At 39.8% G+C, this 13189-nt stretch overlaps 1 protein-coding gene across 1 annotated transcript; it reads right to left on the bottom strand.

Annotated features, from left to right (window-relative positions):
- Positions 1-9545: 9545 nt before the first annotated feature.
- Positions 9546-12734, bottom strand: LOC113227096. The gene is made up of 3 exons (XM_026459968.1): positions 11844-12734; positions 11405-11738; positions 9546-11263 (listed from the first exon to the last, which is right to left on the bottom strand). The coding sequence occupies exons 1-3, from the start codon at positions 12732-12734 to the stop codon at positions 9546-9548; spliced, it is 2943 nt and encodes a 980-aa protein (XP_026315753.1).
- Between the last annotated feature and the right edge of the window lie 455 nt (positions 12735-13189).

Genomic DNA, 13189 nt, shown 5'->3' with positions numbered 1-13189 from the left:
CAGAACGTTCCGAGTAAAACATTCGATTCGGATTCGGATACCATATCGTTATCCAACAGCGTTTACGGAGTTAGTCTGTGAAATAGATTATAAGAAAAATTAAAATCCTTAAGATTTTAAAGGCCTAAAATATAGGAATGCATTAGTCTCGCATTAAATTAAATTAATAAATTTAAGAAAATCCAGACTTTATTTAAAATATACCTAAAAGATTTCCATATTACATTTTTGCTTTGTAAACAACATGACGATTGGTAACTTTCATTCGATAACTATGTTCTGAATAACGTAGCTTTTGCCGGTCGTGAAGTTCGAGTAATCATACAGGTTCGATTCCCGGTAGGACTAATTTAGGATTAAGTTTTCTAAATTGGTTCTAGTCTGGGTGCTTTGGGAAGTACCCTAGATTTCCGTTGCTCATAGTACTGGGAATTCCCTAGTTTAGGACCAGGAAATTGGGTGGTTGTCTGGCACATATACGTATATAACTAATTAAGTAGGTATTCCATTCGATTATTTATTGCATTAACCATAATGTTCCATAGGATGGAAAAGGCTTAAAGCTAAAGACACAAATAGCTGCAATACGTCGGAAAATAAATATAGCATTTATAAAATTATCTTAAGCTACATTTTTCACAATCCAGAAAGTAAGAGAAATAGAGAAATGATGCTAAATTAAAAGGTCTTAATAAAACCAAAAATACTTTGAGTAAATTCTTTACTATTGACGTCAGCGTAAGTAAATAAGTAAAAAAGCATCAAAAAGTCAGCTCTTGCATTTTGAGATTCCGGTTACTTACCTTCGGCGAGTGGTTTTTTAAATGAATATTTACGTAAATGTTAACTGTTTGTTTTGTTTACCCGAGTTTTTATTCGCTACTTCGTCTTTGCCGAGGTAAAGATGAAGATATTTATTAGCTTTAGATGAAAGATTACAATGCATTGTTGTTGATGACATATTAAACAATTTATATGTCTACTAGAGTCCCATGGCACCAAATTTTAAAAGGAAGAAAAATTTTGTTAGGAAACCTCAGTTTGGCATTGCTGATTTGACTGAGGATAACCACTAAATTTTTTGACACTGTTGTCAATAAACAAATGAAAGATTTGCTTATTTACGTTTTCAATTTGCTATGTAAAAAATGTACATATACACACATTATACATATTTAGTAACAGTAGAGTTCCTTATGAAAGAGTTTATCCAGGGAAGTGCTGCCGTCTTACTGCTTGTATAAAACAAGTGGTATGTATTTATAACATAAATAAACTACTGTATATCAACCGTATATTTTAACTTCTTTTTATTAGAAAAACTTAAGACTTAAGAAGAAAAACTTATTTATCCCCAAATTAAAATTCGCTGCTTGTGCCTTTCTTTCTTCTAACAGCAGAATAGGAGAGTTATAGAAAAGGATTCACAAATCTTAATATTTCCATTACTCTGTGAGCATTACTGCTTTTCGATATTGAATGGTAAGAGCGCTGGTGAAATTACCGGCACTTGGGACTTTTCAACTTATGTCTAAGGGTGAAGGGCGCAGTGGCAGTTCCCCCTCAGATCTTTGCGATTTAAAGCTCTGAGCGGCACTGCAACTATTATGGACAGGCGTGTCGCTTACTACCAGGCGCACTATGTGTTCGTCTCGTCACTTGATATCATAAAAAATAAACACGCACACACATACACTGATACAGACACACTGATACAGACACACTAATAAACATATTACTGTTATATCTGACCAATCGTTATGTACGGTAGCGAGGCATGGACTATCAAAGAAGAAAGCAGACGGCGGCCGGTTTCGACTCATTCGAGATGTGGTGCTACCGCCGCATGATTCGTATCAGCTGGATGCAGAAAGTCAAAAACGAGACAATACTGCTGCGCATTAATACCTCACGCCAGCTGATGCGGACCATCAAGAAGATATATATATGTGTACATATAAAGATAAGATAAAGCACTGAAAGACGTAAAAGACATGGTTACGCAACATAAGGGAGCGGAACAGAGTCACGAGCGCAAAACAACTACTTGGTTTGGCTCTGGGCAGGGACAAATTTGCGGCCAACCTCCAATAATGGAGAGGCACCTTAAGAAGAAGAATAAGTATATAATTCGTGAACACCTTATAATAAAAACAAATAATAAGTTATTACGGATTGCTTCATAAATAAAAAATCACGTACAAGTGTCCTTTGTAGAGGTTAGCACCCCGTAGCAGGAATTGATTTTCCTTTGTGGAGCTTACCCTGCAGTGGGTATTATTATCTAGTTCTTTTTAAAATGAAAAAAAAATACTAATAAGAAATATCAATAGAATAAACCTTCTAAATGAATATCATTAGTTACAGGCTACTTACCACGGCATGACTTTTTAATCTACTCACTATATTTCAGGGCGACGTCATGCTCCATGGTCACGGTAGAATACATGAGTCCTAATTATTTAGTTGATAACCTCGAAAGTCTCAAAAACCACATATATTATAATTCATATACTTGTTTTCAACCTCCTACATCAGAATATGTAAAGTGGTTCAGACCCAGATTATATTATTTCTATGAACACTTAACCGCCCGGTGTACATTATAATGAAAATATCGCATTTAAATTTAGGACTATATCTAAATAACCATAGGGTATATATAAAAGAAATGGCATACTTGCTTGGGTCTCAAGCTTGTAATATATATTTAATACATTTTAATGTATATTGGGCGTGTAGCGCTTTTCCATTGTGGTTTGCTTATAATATAACAGCAATTATTATGTTCAAAATACTTATATTCTTGAGGTTATTATGAAAATCAGGTACTCTCCAAGTTGATTGTATAGCTTATCCACACAATGGGGTTTGTTAACGTTTACACCTGCAGAACCCTTTAATAATTCGCTATCTAGCACGATGACGAATTGCGAGAACTAACAAAGCCAGTCATCTACAACTGTACCCACCAACAGCAACCATAGACCAACCCTCTTTGGACGTGGGATAATTCTCATTCATAATGTAAATGTCGAAAAAGATGAAAACACGGCTTTTATGTTTTTCAATTCGTCATGACACTAGCGTAATTATATGCGCGCAAATTCTGTTCTTAACTTGTGTCTTTCCACCGAGCGTAGAAATTATATTATCATTAAAACGCTTTCGAAATTCCCAGCTGATTTCATTATCAAATCAAATATTATGAATTTTAACGCTGAACGAGCACCTCATGGAAATATTTTATTCTTTTTAGCTCTCTTTGTTAGCTTTATGGAACTGCTAACACAGCACAGGGGGTACGGTTTGAGGCATTTTTAAAAGCTTTGAATAAAACATTAATAAATAAATTAAAAAAATAAATTTTAAAATAAATAATAGAATTTACTTTTTGTATTATTTTTTGTCAAAAACATGTCTGAATGTACGTTTAGTATTTTATTACTATTTTTTCGGATCTAAATCACGTGTATTTGTTTCTCCAAACAAACCAACGTTTGCGAACCCTTTATATATCATATCCTTTCCTGTGAATGTATAGCAATCGCAAAAACTTAAGAACTCAATGTAACTTTCTATAAAATGACTGGATCTATTTTTTTTATGTAAAGAAAGAGGCAAACGAGCAGACGAGGCACTTGATGGGAGGTGGTCATCATCGCCCATGGGCATTTGCAACATAAGATGAGCTCGCTATGCGTTGCCAGTCTTTGAGAGCCCTATAAAATATGTAAACAGACGGTGAAGCGGATTGACACAATCTCAACAGTTATTTAAATTGTTAATTTAATGCTTGTAATTAATACAACACGTCTAAATTTAAAATAACTTTAGCATAACTACGCTGAAATGTGTGTGCAAATCGCTTATCGAAATATTGGTTACAAATTTCCGGGTTCTATACCGAGTTGGTATAACATAGCTACGTAGTTCGCAACATCAAAATAAACACGGGAATCTGAGACCCTCATGAGAAGTGCATTTGAATTGTTTCCTCATCGAGATATTTGTATATATAGTTGATATACTATTTTTTACATTTCGGCGTGTAAATGTAGTTTTTTGTATGATACCAGTGGCGAAAAACAATGCGTGCGCCTGGTACCGGTTGGTAAGCGACACGCGTATCCATATTTGCAGTGTCACTCAGACATTTAAATTGCAAAAGTGAAGGTGCCGCTGCGCTCGTTACCCTGAGACATAAGTTGACAAGTCTCATGTGCCTATAATTTCATGCCTCTTATGCTTCAAAACCGGAACACAGTAATGCTCATGTTACCGCTGTATACAATTAAGAAAATAATAAAATTAATTTAAAAAAGTATCACGTGTTTATTTTAACCAATAGAAAGCTCGGTGATTATTCACAATGAATTTGACTGAAATGAAATTAAATATATTCCATGGCAAGTAAACACGGTAACTAAAGATACCTATTATACAAGGTGTCATGAACACGTACTGCACCAGGTTCGCAAATATTAAAATTAAATTGAAGTTAAACAAGGTCATAAAATTAATATTATATAATTTGTCAAATAAGCAACGTCGTATAAATTTAATAAAAAATGCCAATAAACTAACAGCAATAAAATCATAAAATAAACAATATCAAAGAACTATGAACAGCACAAATACAAAATGTTATTTTCATTAAAAAAAATCTTTGATGTCATATACACACAGTTCACACAACAAATCAAATAACTGGTGATTGAATATTTTTATAGTAAGCCTGCAATAGATGCAGGCAAAGCATGATATATTTTTATGGACATATAAAAAATACTATAAAAGCAAGTCACGTTATGGGAGGGGCCAGCTAAGCGGTTTGGATATCTACTCAAAAAAGTACATATTTCACGATTCCTAGTAAATAAAACCAAAATTATTTTAACAAACATGCAGACCTCAATTACGTATAACGCGGGAAGCGTTGGAAGATTTAGTTTTCTAAAAAGCGGTGTACAAGATTCAAGCTGGCCTACTCCACATATGGCTCTGACACATTTTTTCTGGATAAGAATTACACTATTTAGCTCTACACAATTCCCAATAATAATATATAATTACCCACAGCAACAATATGCAGTCTTGATCTAGAAGATTCTTAAAAAGAGATACATAAGTTATATCACTGCTTTTTAAGAAAAGAAGGCTAAAACAAAATAGATTATTTATTGACTGTAATGAAATAAGTACCGCAGTATTCTAAATGAGTATCAGAGTGATGATATGTGAGGATATTAGGTAAATTTATTATGTATGTATTGTTTATTATATAAATATAGTAAGTATGTTTACGTTGTATTATGTTTATTTTGTACTGTATAAATTAACCATAAAATTTTGGCTTATGATATTTTTTCATCTTTTCTAACCAACCTTTTTGTTTTTTTTTTCTGTTGGCGTGGTGTGCCTCGATGGTTGACTAGTAGAGAATGCCATATGGCATTAAGTGTGTCATTTGTACATTATTATTATATGTCAGTAGACAATGGACATACAATTCTAGTAACGGATTTTTCGTATACCCCACGCATAGGTAGAGTTACTTACTACTACTGTTACTTATGCACTCCTCAAATTTAGTGCTACAACTCCAATTCAGAAGAACGGTTAACGTTACATGTCGATGCAATTTTCCATGGTGATTGCTTCGTACTGCATGAAATCTAATCGACGCGTAGTAATTACGATGTCGAGTAAAATTTAACGCTTAGTGAGTCAAAGCGCCTGTAGTTGAGTATGATACTTTAGTTCAATGAACTTACCAGTCATTGATCGATCGAACGTAGAATTATTACGGCACAAACAATTAGGCGGTTTTGTTACGAGTTGGAATATTCTTAATATTCCACGAGTATTGTACCCAGTAATGCCTGGATTATTTTCGTGTTTCGAAAATAATTTTTTTCAATGTTATATACTTATATTTGGTCAAAGGATAATTTTCAATGATATTTTTCATTAAAAATAATTTTCTTTATTCAAAAAAATTTACGTGTCCACATGGGCACTCTAGGTATTTATCATTAAGTCCTAAGAGCACAAGATTTTTTTACAGTAGGGGTCAACCCACCTGCATTTCTTGTCGAATTTTATGATGTAGTGGTTGTCCACAACCTAGTCCAACGCGAGGTGTTAACTAAAACTGAGGTGGAAGCGCTTGTGTTTCCAACATTTTTGAGGTTGCTATTGTACCTATTGAGATATGTCAACACAATCTCTCTTCTGAATTCGAGCTTTGGAACCTTGACCTGTTTTTCTTTGCAACTGTCAAGCATTGTGCAAACAGGCATCTAACATCCATGTAAAGAAGGAACAGTACCATTCTTACGCTGCGTATTGATACGTATTGATATTGCCATCCATTACACTCTCTGGTATCGAGGACAGCGAAGGAAACGGCGGTTTAGGAAGGAAAAAGGTGTATTATTTAAGAGGAAACAGACAGTAAAGAGAAACAGAAGAAAAAGCAAGCACAGAGTATAAAAAAGGACAGAGACAAAGAGCTAAACATAGACTAATAACTAGAAACTATAAAGAAGGTCTGTCCTCGACATCGCCCTCCTCGTAAACTAACAGTTTACATTAAGTAGCAGGCCGGGACAGACCCTAATAAAGGGTCTTTCAACAAGAACTTTGTTTTCTAAAACAAAATAAAACAAAAAATTTAGATGAAGATGATTCAAATTTTTATTGTATTACAAAGAGAAAAGTTCGGCAATTATGAATGAAAAATGATATCTGGCAAATGTCCACCACGACCACGCTGACAGAAGTCGATTCTTTCATCAAAATTTTTAATCACTTTTTGGCAAAATGTCGGGTCTATTTCGGCTATCACATCACGGATTTTGAGTTTTAAGGCTGTAGTCGATTCGATTGGCTCCGTATAGACTCTGTCCTTAAGATAGCCCCACCAAAAATAATCCAGTGGTGTTAAATCACACGATCTGGCTGGCCATTTAACAGCTGAATTTCGGGAAATTACGCGATCAGCAAATTTGGTTTGCAATAAATTGATCGTCTCATTGGCTGTGTGACATGTGGCACCGTCTTGTTGAAACCACATGTCAGTGATATCCATGTCATCAATGCTAGGCCAAAATTGAGTTGTTAACATCTCGCGATAGCGTGATCCATTCACCGTTACCGCATTTCCAGCCTCATCTTCGAAAAAAAACGGCCCAATCACGCCTCCAGACCACATAGCGCACCATACAGTGACACGTCGAGCATGCAAAGGCTTCTCAATAATCGCTCTAGGATCTATTTTTTGTGGGGCTATCTTAAGGACAGAGTCTATACGGAGCCAATCGAATTGATTGCAGCCTTAAAACTCACAATTTTTGAAGTGATTAACCAAATAAACCCACCACTTTCTCAAAAAGTGATTAAAAACTTTATGGAAAGAATCGACATCTGTAACTGTGGTCGTGGTGGACATTTATCAGATATTATTTTTCATTAATAATTGCCAAACCTTACTTTTATTAATACAATAAAAATTTGAATCATTGTCATCTAAATTTATTGTTTTATTTTGATTTACAAAACAAAGTTCTTATTGAAAAACCCTATACTATGCTACAACTATATAATGGAAAAAAACAAAATAACTTAGTCACTAAAATTAACGTCCAGCTTTGCGAGCTTCCTGACTGGACGCCTTAAAATTCCACCAGCCGTACTCACGTCCGCTACCCTGACAATGTGGTCTCTACCGGGGTGGACCTTGACAATCCTGCCTTTAGGCCACACTCCTCGCGGTAGGTTACCATCGCATATCACGACGACATCGCCGACCTCTAAATTTTTGACGGGTGTATTGTGTCGTCTTCTTGGGTTCAACAGCGGTAAATACTCCCGCACCCATCGATTCCAGAAATGATCTGTGAGTCTCACGGCTTTTTTCCAATTGGATCGTCGTACCAGGTCGTTGTCCGTGAGATCTACTGGTCCGGGGAGTGGAGACGATTGGCCCAAGAGAAAGTGATTAGATGTTAGTGCTGGAGCATCCTGTGGCTCAACAGACACATGCGTCAGCGGTCGTGAATTTACTACGCCTTCCGCCTCGAGTAGTAGTGTGTACAGGACCTCCTCCCGAGGTGCTCTCTCCTTTAGCGTTGCTGCAAGGGTTCGTTTGACGCATCCGACCAGACGCTCCCAAACTCCACCCATAGAGGGCGCTGACGGAGGTAGGAAGTGCCACTCGATCTGTCTGCCAGCTGCAAAGTCTGCGATAATCGGCTGATGCGACTTCCACTCCCTCTGAATCTCGCGGCTGGCGCCAACAAAGGCGGTCCCATTGTCGGAATAAATCTGCTTCGGACATCCTCGTCTGGACATAAAACGACGTAGAGCCATTATCGCAGAATCCGCTGACAAACTTCCCACAACCTCCAAATGGACAGCTCTCGTGGAGAAGCAGGTGAATAGGGCGATCCATCGCTTCTCTCTACGACGTCCTACAGCGACTTCCACAGGGCCGAAATAGTCTAAACCAGAAATGGAAAAGGGACGCTGGTGATGGATGAGGTGTTCAGCAGGCAAGTCTCCAGTCGGTGGAACGGATGGCTTGGCTTTCCTGTTCTTGCATATCTGGCAATCTGCAGCTTTAAAAAAAGCTTTTTTTCTAATGAGGCGTAAAAACTGGTGGGCTCGAGCTGTGGCACGGAGAAGCCGATACCAAGAAACAAAATCCTGACATTTTGGATGTACAATGTTGAAGGGCCTGGAAGGAGCTAACGTTAAAAATGCTTTGACATTGTGATCACTGACTAGATTACACGGTTCAGCGGGGAACTCTATATGTCCCGACAATAAGATGTCGGGGCTCCGTAGCCATCTGCTTAGCGAATCCATACCACCTGTCACGACTCGAGTGGCATCATCAGCCACATTAAGCTCGGATGGAATCCAAAACCACTCGTGAGGTTGAGTAAGTTCGGAGATTTCGCCAATACGATTTCTCACGAAGGTGTTAGGATCACCAGCAGGTCTCCGGATCCAAGCGAGGACGGTCTGTGAATCGCACCAGAAATATCGCTTAGTGGGCTTAATTCGGTGCTGCTCACAGATCGTCGTTGCGAACCTAGCCCCTAACAGCGCGGCTTGCAATTCAAGTCGAGGCACTGAAGATGGCTTCAATGGCGCGATTCTGGATTTGCTCATAATAAAGGCAACTCTGGCGGAGCCGTCGGCGTAAACGAAACGCCAGTAAGAAACACAAGCATAAGCTTGATTACTTGCGTCTGTGAAGGAGTGCAACTCTCGATCAACAGGACCAACAATGTCGGAATAGCAACGTGGTATCGTTACAAACTTTACAGACTCCACGTTGCGGTACCATTCCCCCCAAAACTCGCGTTCAGCAGAGGGTAATACATCGTCCCACTCCTTCACCGACTGCCAAGTCTTTTGAAAAATAATTTTTCCCGATGTAATGACGGGACATAAAAACCCTAAAGGATCGAAAACCTTCATCAGATCTCGTAGCGCTTGACGTTTGGTCTTCGAGGTCTGGTGTACTAAAATTAGATTTGAATGTAGTTGTCATCGTGTGGTATCCAATATAACCCTAACACGCGAAAACCTACACCCTCCAAATTTAGATCGACCTCTTTAATGTCGTCTTTGACTAAAATCGGCGGCAGGAGTTTAAGAGCTTCTGGTTTGTTGGAGATCCACGATCGCATTTCGAAACCACACTGACTATGTACATGGACTATGTCAGCAGCGACCTGAGCCGCTTGTTCAAGATCATAGGAACCTAAATAGTCGTCCATATAATGGTTCTGAACAATATCTTTGGCCGCGTCAGGAAACTCAAACTCAAAGTCTTTCGCGTTTCTGTTTTTTATGAAATTTGCAATGAAAGGTGAACACGACGCGCCAAAGATAAGCGATGACATTCTAAACTCCATCACACGTCCAACGCCATTGGGCCGCCATAAATATCGTTGGAAATTACGGTCTTCACTACGAATTTTAATTTGTGGAAACATTTCCCTAATGTCACCTGTTAAGGCGACTTGACCTTCGCGAAATCTCACCAAAACTCCTAACAAAGACTGTAAGAGGTCGGGTCCTGGAAGTAGGAGTGAATTTAAACTGACACCGTGAGTCTGGGCAGCGGCATCGTGGACTATCCTCAACTTACCTGGTTTATTGACGTTGGTTACTCCAAAGTGTGGGAGGTACCAGCGCCTAGAGCTGTCGTCGGTAGGGTTATGGGAGTCTACGCATTCCTCAGCATAGCCCTTCTCTGTATAAGAGTCAATATTTTTTGTATAGCAATCTAGGTATGCACTGTCGCGCTTAAAGCGCTTCGAAAGAGAAAGCAATCGACTGAGAGCGAGATAGTAGCTGTCTGGCACTCGAGGGTCGTCCTCGCGCCACGGCAGACCTACTTCAAACCTGCCATTCGGCAAGCGGCGCGTTGTCTCTTCTACAATTGTAACCGCTCGCTGCTCTAGTGACGTATACGTTTCGTGCTGCTTAATACCAATCGACTCTAATTTATAATAATCTCTGATAAGAGAGTTCAACTCCTCGTCCTTGTCGGACACCGAACAATGATTAACACAAGGTATATTCTTACTAAATTTCGGGCGGTAACCGTATAAAACCCAGCCAAGAACGGTGCGTATTGCAGCCGGTTGACATAACGACGACCCGAAACGGCTGTCTTTACTTACTAAAAGGTGCCAGTCACAAATACCAATAAGTACTTTAGGGGTCGCTCGCTCGTACGTCAACTCATTAGCAATATCGCTGAGATAACTAAACGATAGCACATCTTCTTGACGTACCGACTGGCTAGCCAATAATAACTTCTGTACTGTTCGCGCCTCACAAATATTAAAGACTTCAGAGCTATTTTTACCTCTGATACCAAAATTTACCCGTTTCGTAGTAACTTTTCGTGAACCTGACACACCGCCCATGAAAATATCTTCTTCGGGACCAACGAGCCCTAAAGCATCCGCCAACTCAGCGTCAATTAACGTAGTCGTAGACCCATCGTCTAACAAAGCATGGGTAAGCACTTCCCCACCTGGCCCGGATAATATCACGGGCACTATTTTCAATAAAATTTTACGGCAAGACAAAGCTTTCTCATTAATCGAAAAAGAGATTACATTACTCTCCGCTGAGACGATAGGTTCGCAACCTGCTTGGTCTGTTACGCCACGATTAAAAATGTTGTCGTTGATGTTGACATTTTGTGACACTGAAGTACTGTTGACAGCTGACGTAGAAAAATTTTTATGCGGTTGAATTTCCGTGAAATTATTATTGGGATGAGACGAATCTAAATGCAATAAATGGTGATGATTCGAACGACAAATGTTGCATGAATTGGCTTTGCATGTTCACCAATTGTGCTTGCCTTTGCGAATGCACTTCGGACAAACTTTCGACTGGCGAACCCACGACAAACGCTCGTCAATGGAGAGTGAAATGAATTTGGGGCATGATTTTATTGTGTGGTCGGATGAACAAAACAAGCAAGTTAATTTGTTTGTTGTGGTGTGAGCGTGCACCCGGTGAAACGCCGGCGGCTGCGTCTTCGACTTATCGAAGTCAGGAGTAGAGCTGCACAACAAAGGACTGGGGCTAAAACGAGCCCGCTTGCTAGCTTCCTGCTCCAGAAATGTTGCCAACAACTCCAGCATCGGCGTCTCAAGGTCGAAGTGATGATCCGCAAAATCCAACCACTTGTCCTGTAAATTTAATGTTAATTTAGCCAGAAGTGTGTGTACCAGTTCAGGTGAATAAATATATTCGTGCCTGTTTAATTGTTTCACTATGCACAAACATGTTTGTACTCGAGCTGAAAATGTGAAAATGTCGTAGTTTCGAGTCATCTTAGGCAGGGCGCGCACTGCAGCTATTTCGTAGAGAACGATCTGCTCTGGGCGCGCAAAGTTGAGCTCTAAAGTCCTTATTACCAATTCAGGATCATCTGTTGTTAGGAGCAAGGATTTGACGGTCTCGCGCGCTGCACCACATAAAGCCTTACGCAGACGCGCCATATTTTCCCTATCCGAAAACGCAGCCTTGGTATCATCAAAACTCTTTTTGAATAAAGACCAATCCGAAATATTCCCTGAAAAACTGATTAGATCTATAATTACTGATTTAGGTCTATCGCAATTTTGTGCGAGTAAAGTAATAGCGTTAGCCAGACGACAAACTTCGCCTATTGGTACATCTTGAGGTTCGTGGCGCGCCTTCGCAGGTGACGGGGCACCTTCCCCGAAAGGTAAGTGGACGGCCGTCTCCCGCATGGTGCGTTGCACATCCTCACATAATAAATTAGATTGTGGTACCTTAACAACGCATGGTGACCGTGGAGGTTTGCACTCCGGCAACAGTGGCACAGACCTGACTTGCTGACCTTCCATAAGGCGTGATGGCGATCTCGCGGCGCTGCGGGTGTCATTTACCCATTGCGCCGTCCGCTTCATGGAAGCCGTCGTTGAGCAACTAGCAGTCTTTTCTGCCTCGATCGCAGCGCTCTCAGCCTCGAGCTCTGCACGTGCTGCTTCCTCTTCAGCCTTCGCAACTTGATGCGCGAGCTCGGCAACCTTGCGCTTTAATTTGGCTTCGGCGGCCTTCTGCCGCGCCATCAAGGTCGCGCGCTGCGACGACGAGTTGGATGCTGGAAGAGATCTCTTATCCTTTCCTCCTCCCTCAGAGGGTGAGGGCTCCGCCATCTCTTTCGCTGCTTGCGCTCTCGTAAGCATAATTTAAAAAAAAATATTTTTGAAAAATAGAAATTGAGATTAGTGGCTCCAACAGGACCGGGACTAATGGCTCGAAGGACCAGGATATCGAGGACAGCGAAGGAAACGGCGGTTTAGGAAGGAAAAAGGTGTATTATTTAAGAGGAAACAGACAGTAAAGAGAAACAGAAGAAAAAGCAAGCACAGAGTATAAAAAAGGACAGAGACAAAGAGCTAAACATAGACTAATAACTAGAAACTATAAAGAAGGTCTGTCCTCGACACTCTGGTAATAGGGTTTCTATATCGCACTTCTGCAGGAGCTTGAAGTCAAATCCACCCACCACCGGAGACCTCTTCTTAAGAATCCTCATCGGTTAACACTGCAGGATCTGGTGGTGAAATTAAAAATTGCCTCTGGTACCTGCCCCTCATTTGAATCTTCA

Source organism: Hyposmocoma kahamanoa, unplaced genomic scaffold (assembly GCF_003589595.1).
Source record: "Hyposmocoma kahamanoa isolate Upper Pololo Valley unplaced genomic scaffold, ASM358959v1 202, whole genome shotgun sequence".
In the NCBI taxonomy this organism is placed as follows: Eukaryota; Metazoa; Arthropoda; class Insecta; order Lepidoptera; family Cosmopterigidae; genus Hyposmocoma; species Hyposmocoma kahamanoa.
The sequence above is the reverse complement of the archived record's forward strand: the minus strand, read 5'-3'. Positions and strand labels throughout refer to the sequence as shown.

Excerpts from the sequence above, each read along its gene's own strand:
- LOC113227096 (XM_026459968.1), bottom strand. The coding sequence starts at position 12,734 with ATGGCGGAGCCCTCACCCTCTGAGGGAGGAGGAAAGGATAAGAGATCT. Across the intron at positions 11,739-11,843 it reads TTTTCACATTTTCAGCTCGA|GACAAGTGGTTGGATTTTGC; the intron begins GTACAAACATGT and ends TTAAATTTACAG. Across the intron at positions 11,264-11,404 it reads TCCGAAGTGCATTCGCAAAG|CTGTCAACAGTACTTCAGTG; the intron begins GCAAGCACAATT and ends TTTCTACGTCAG.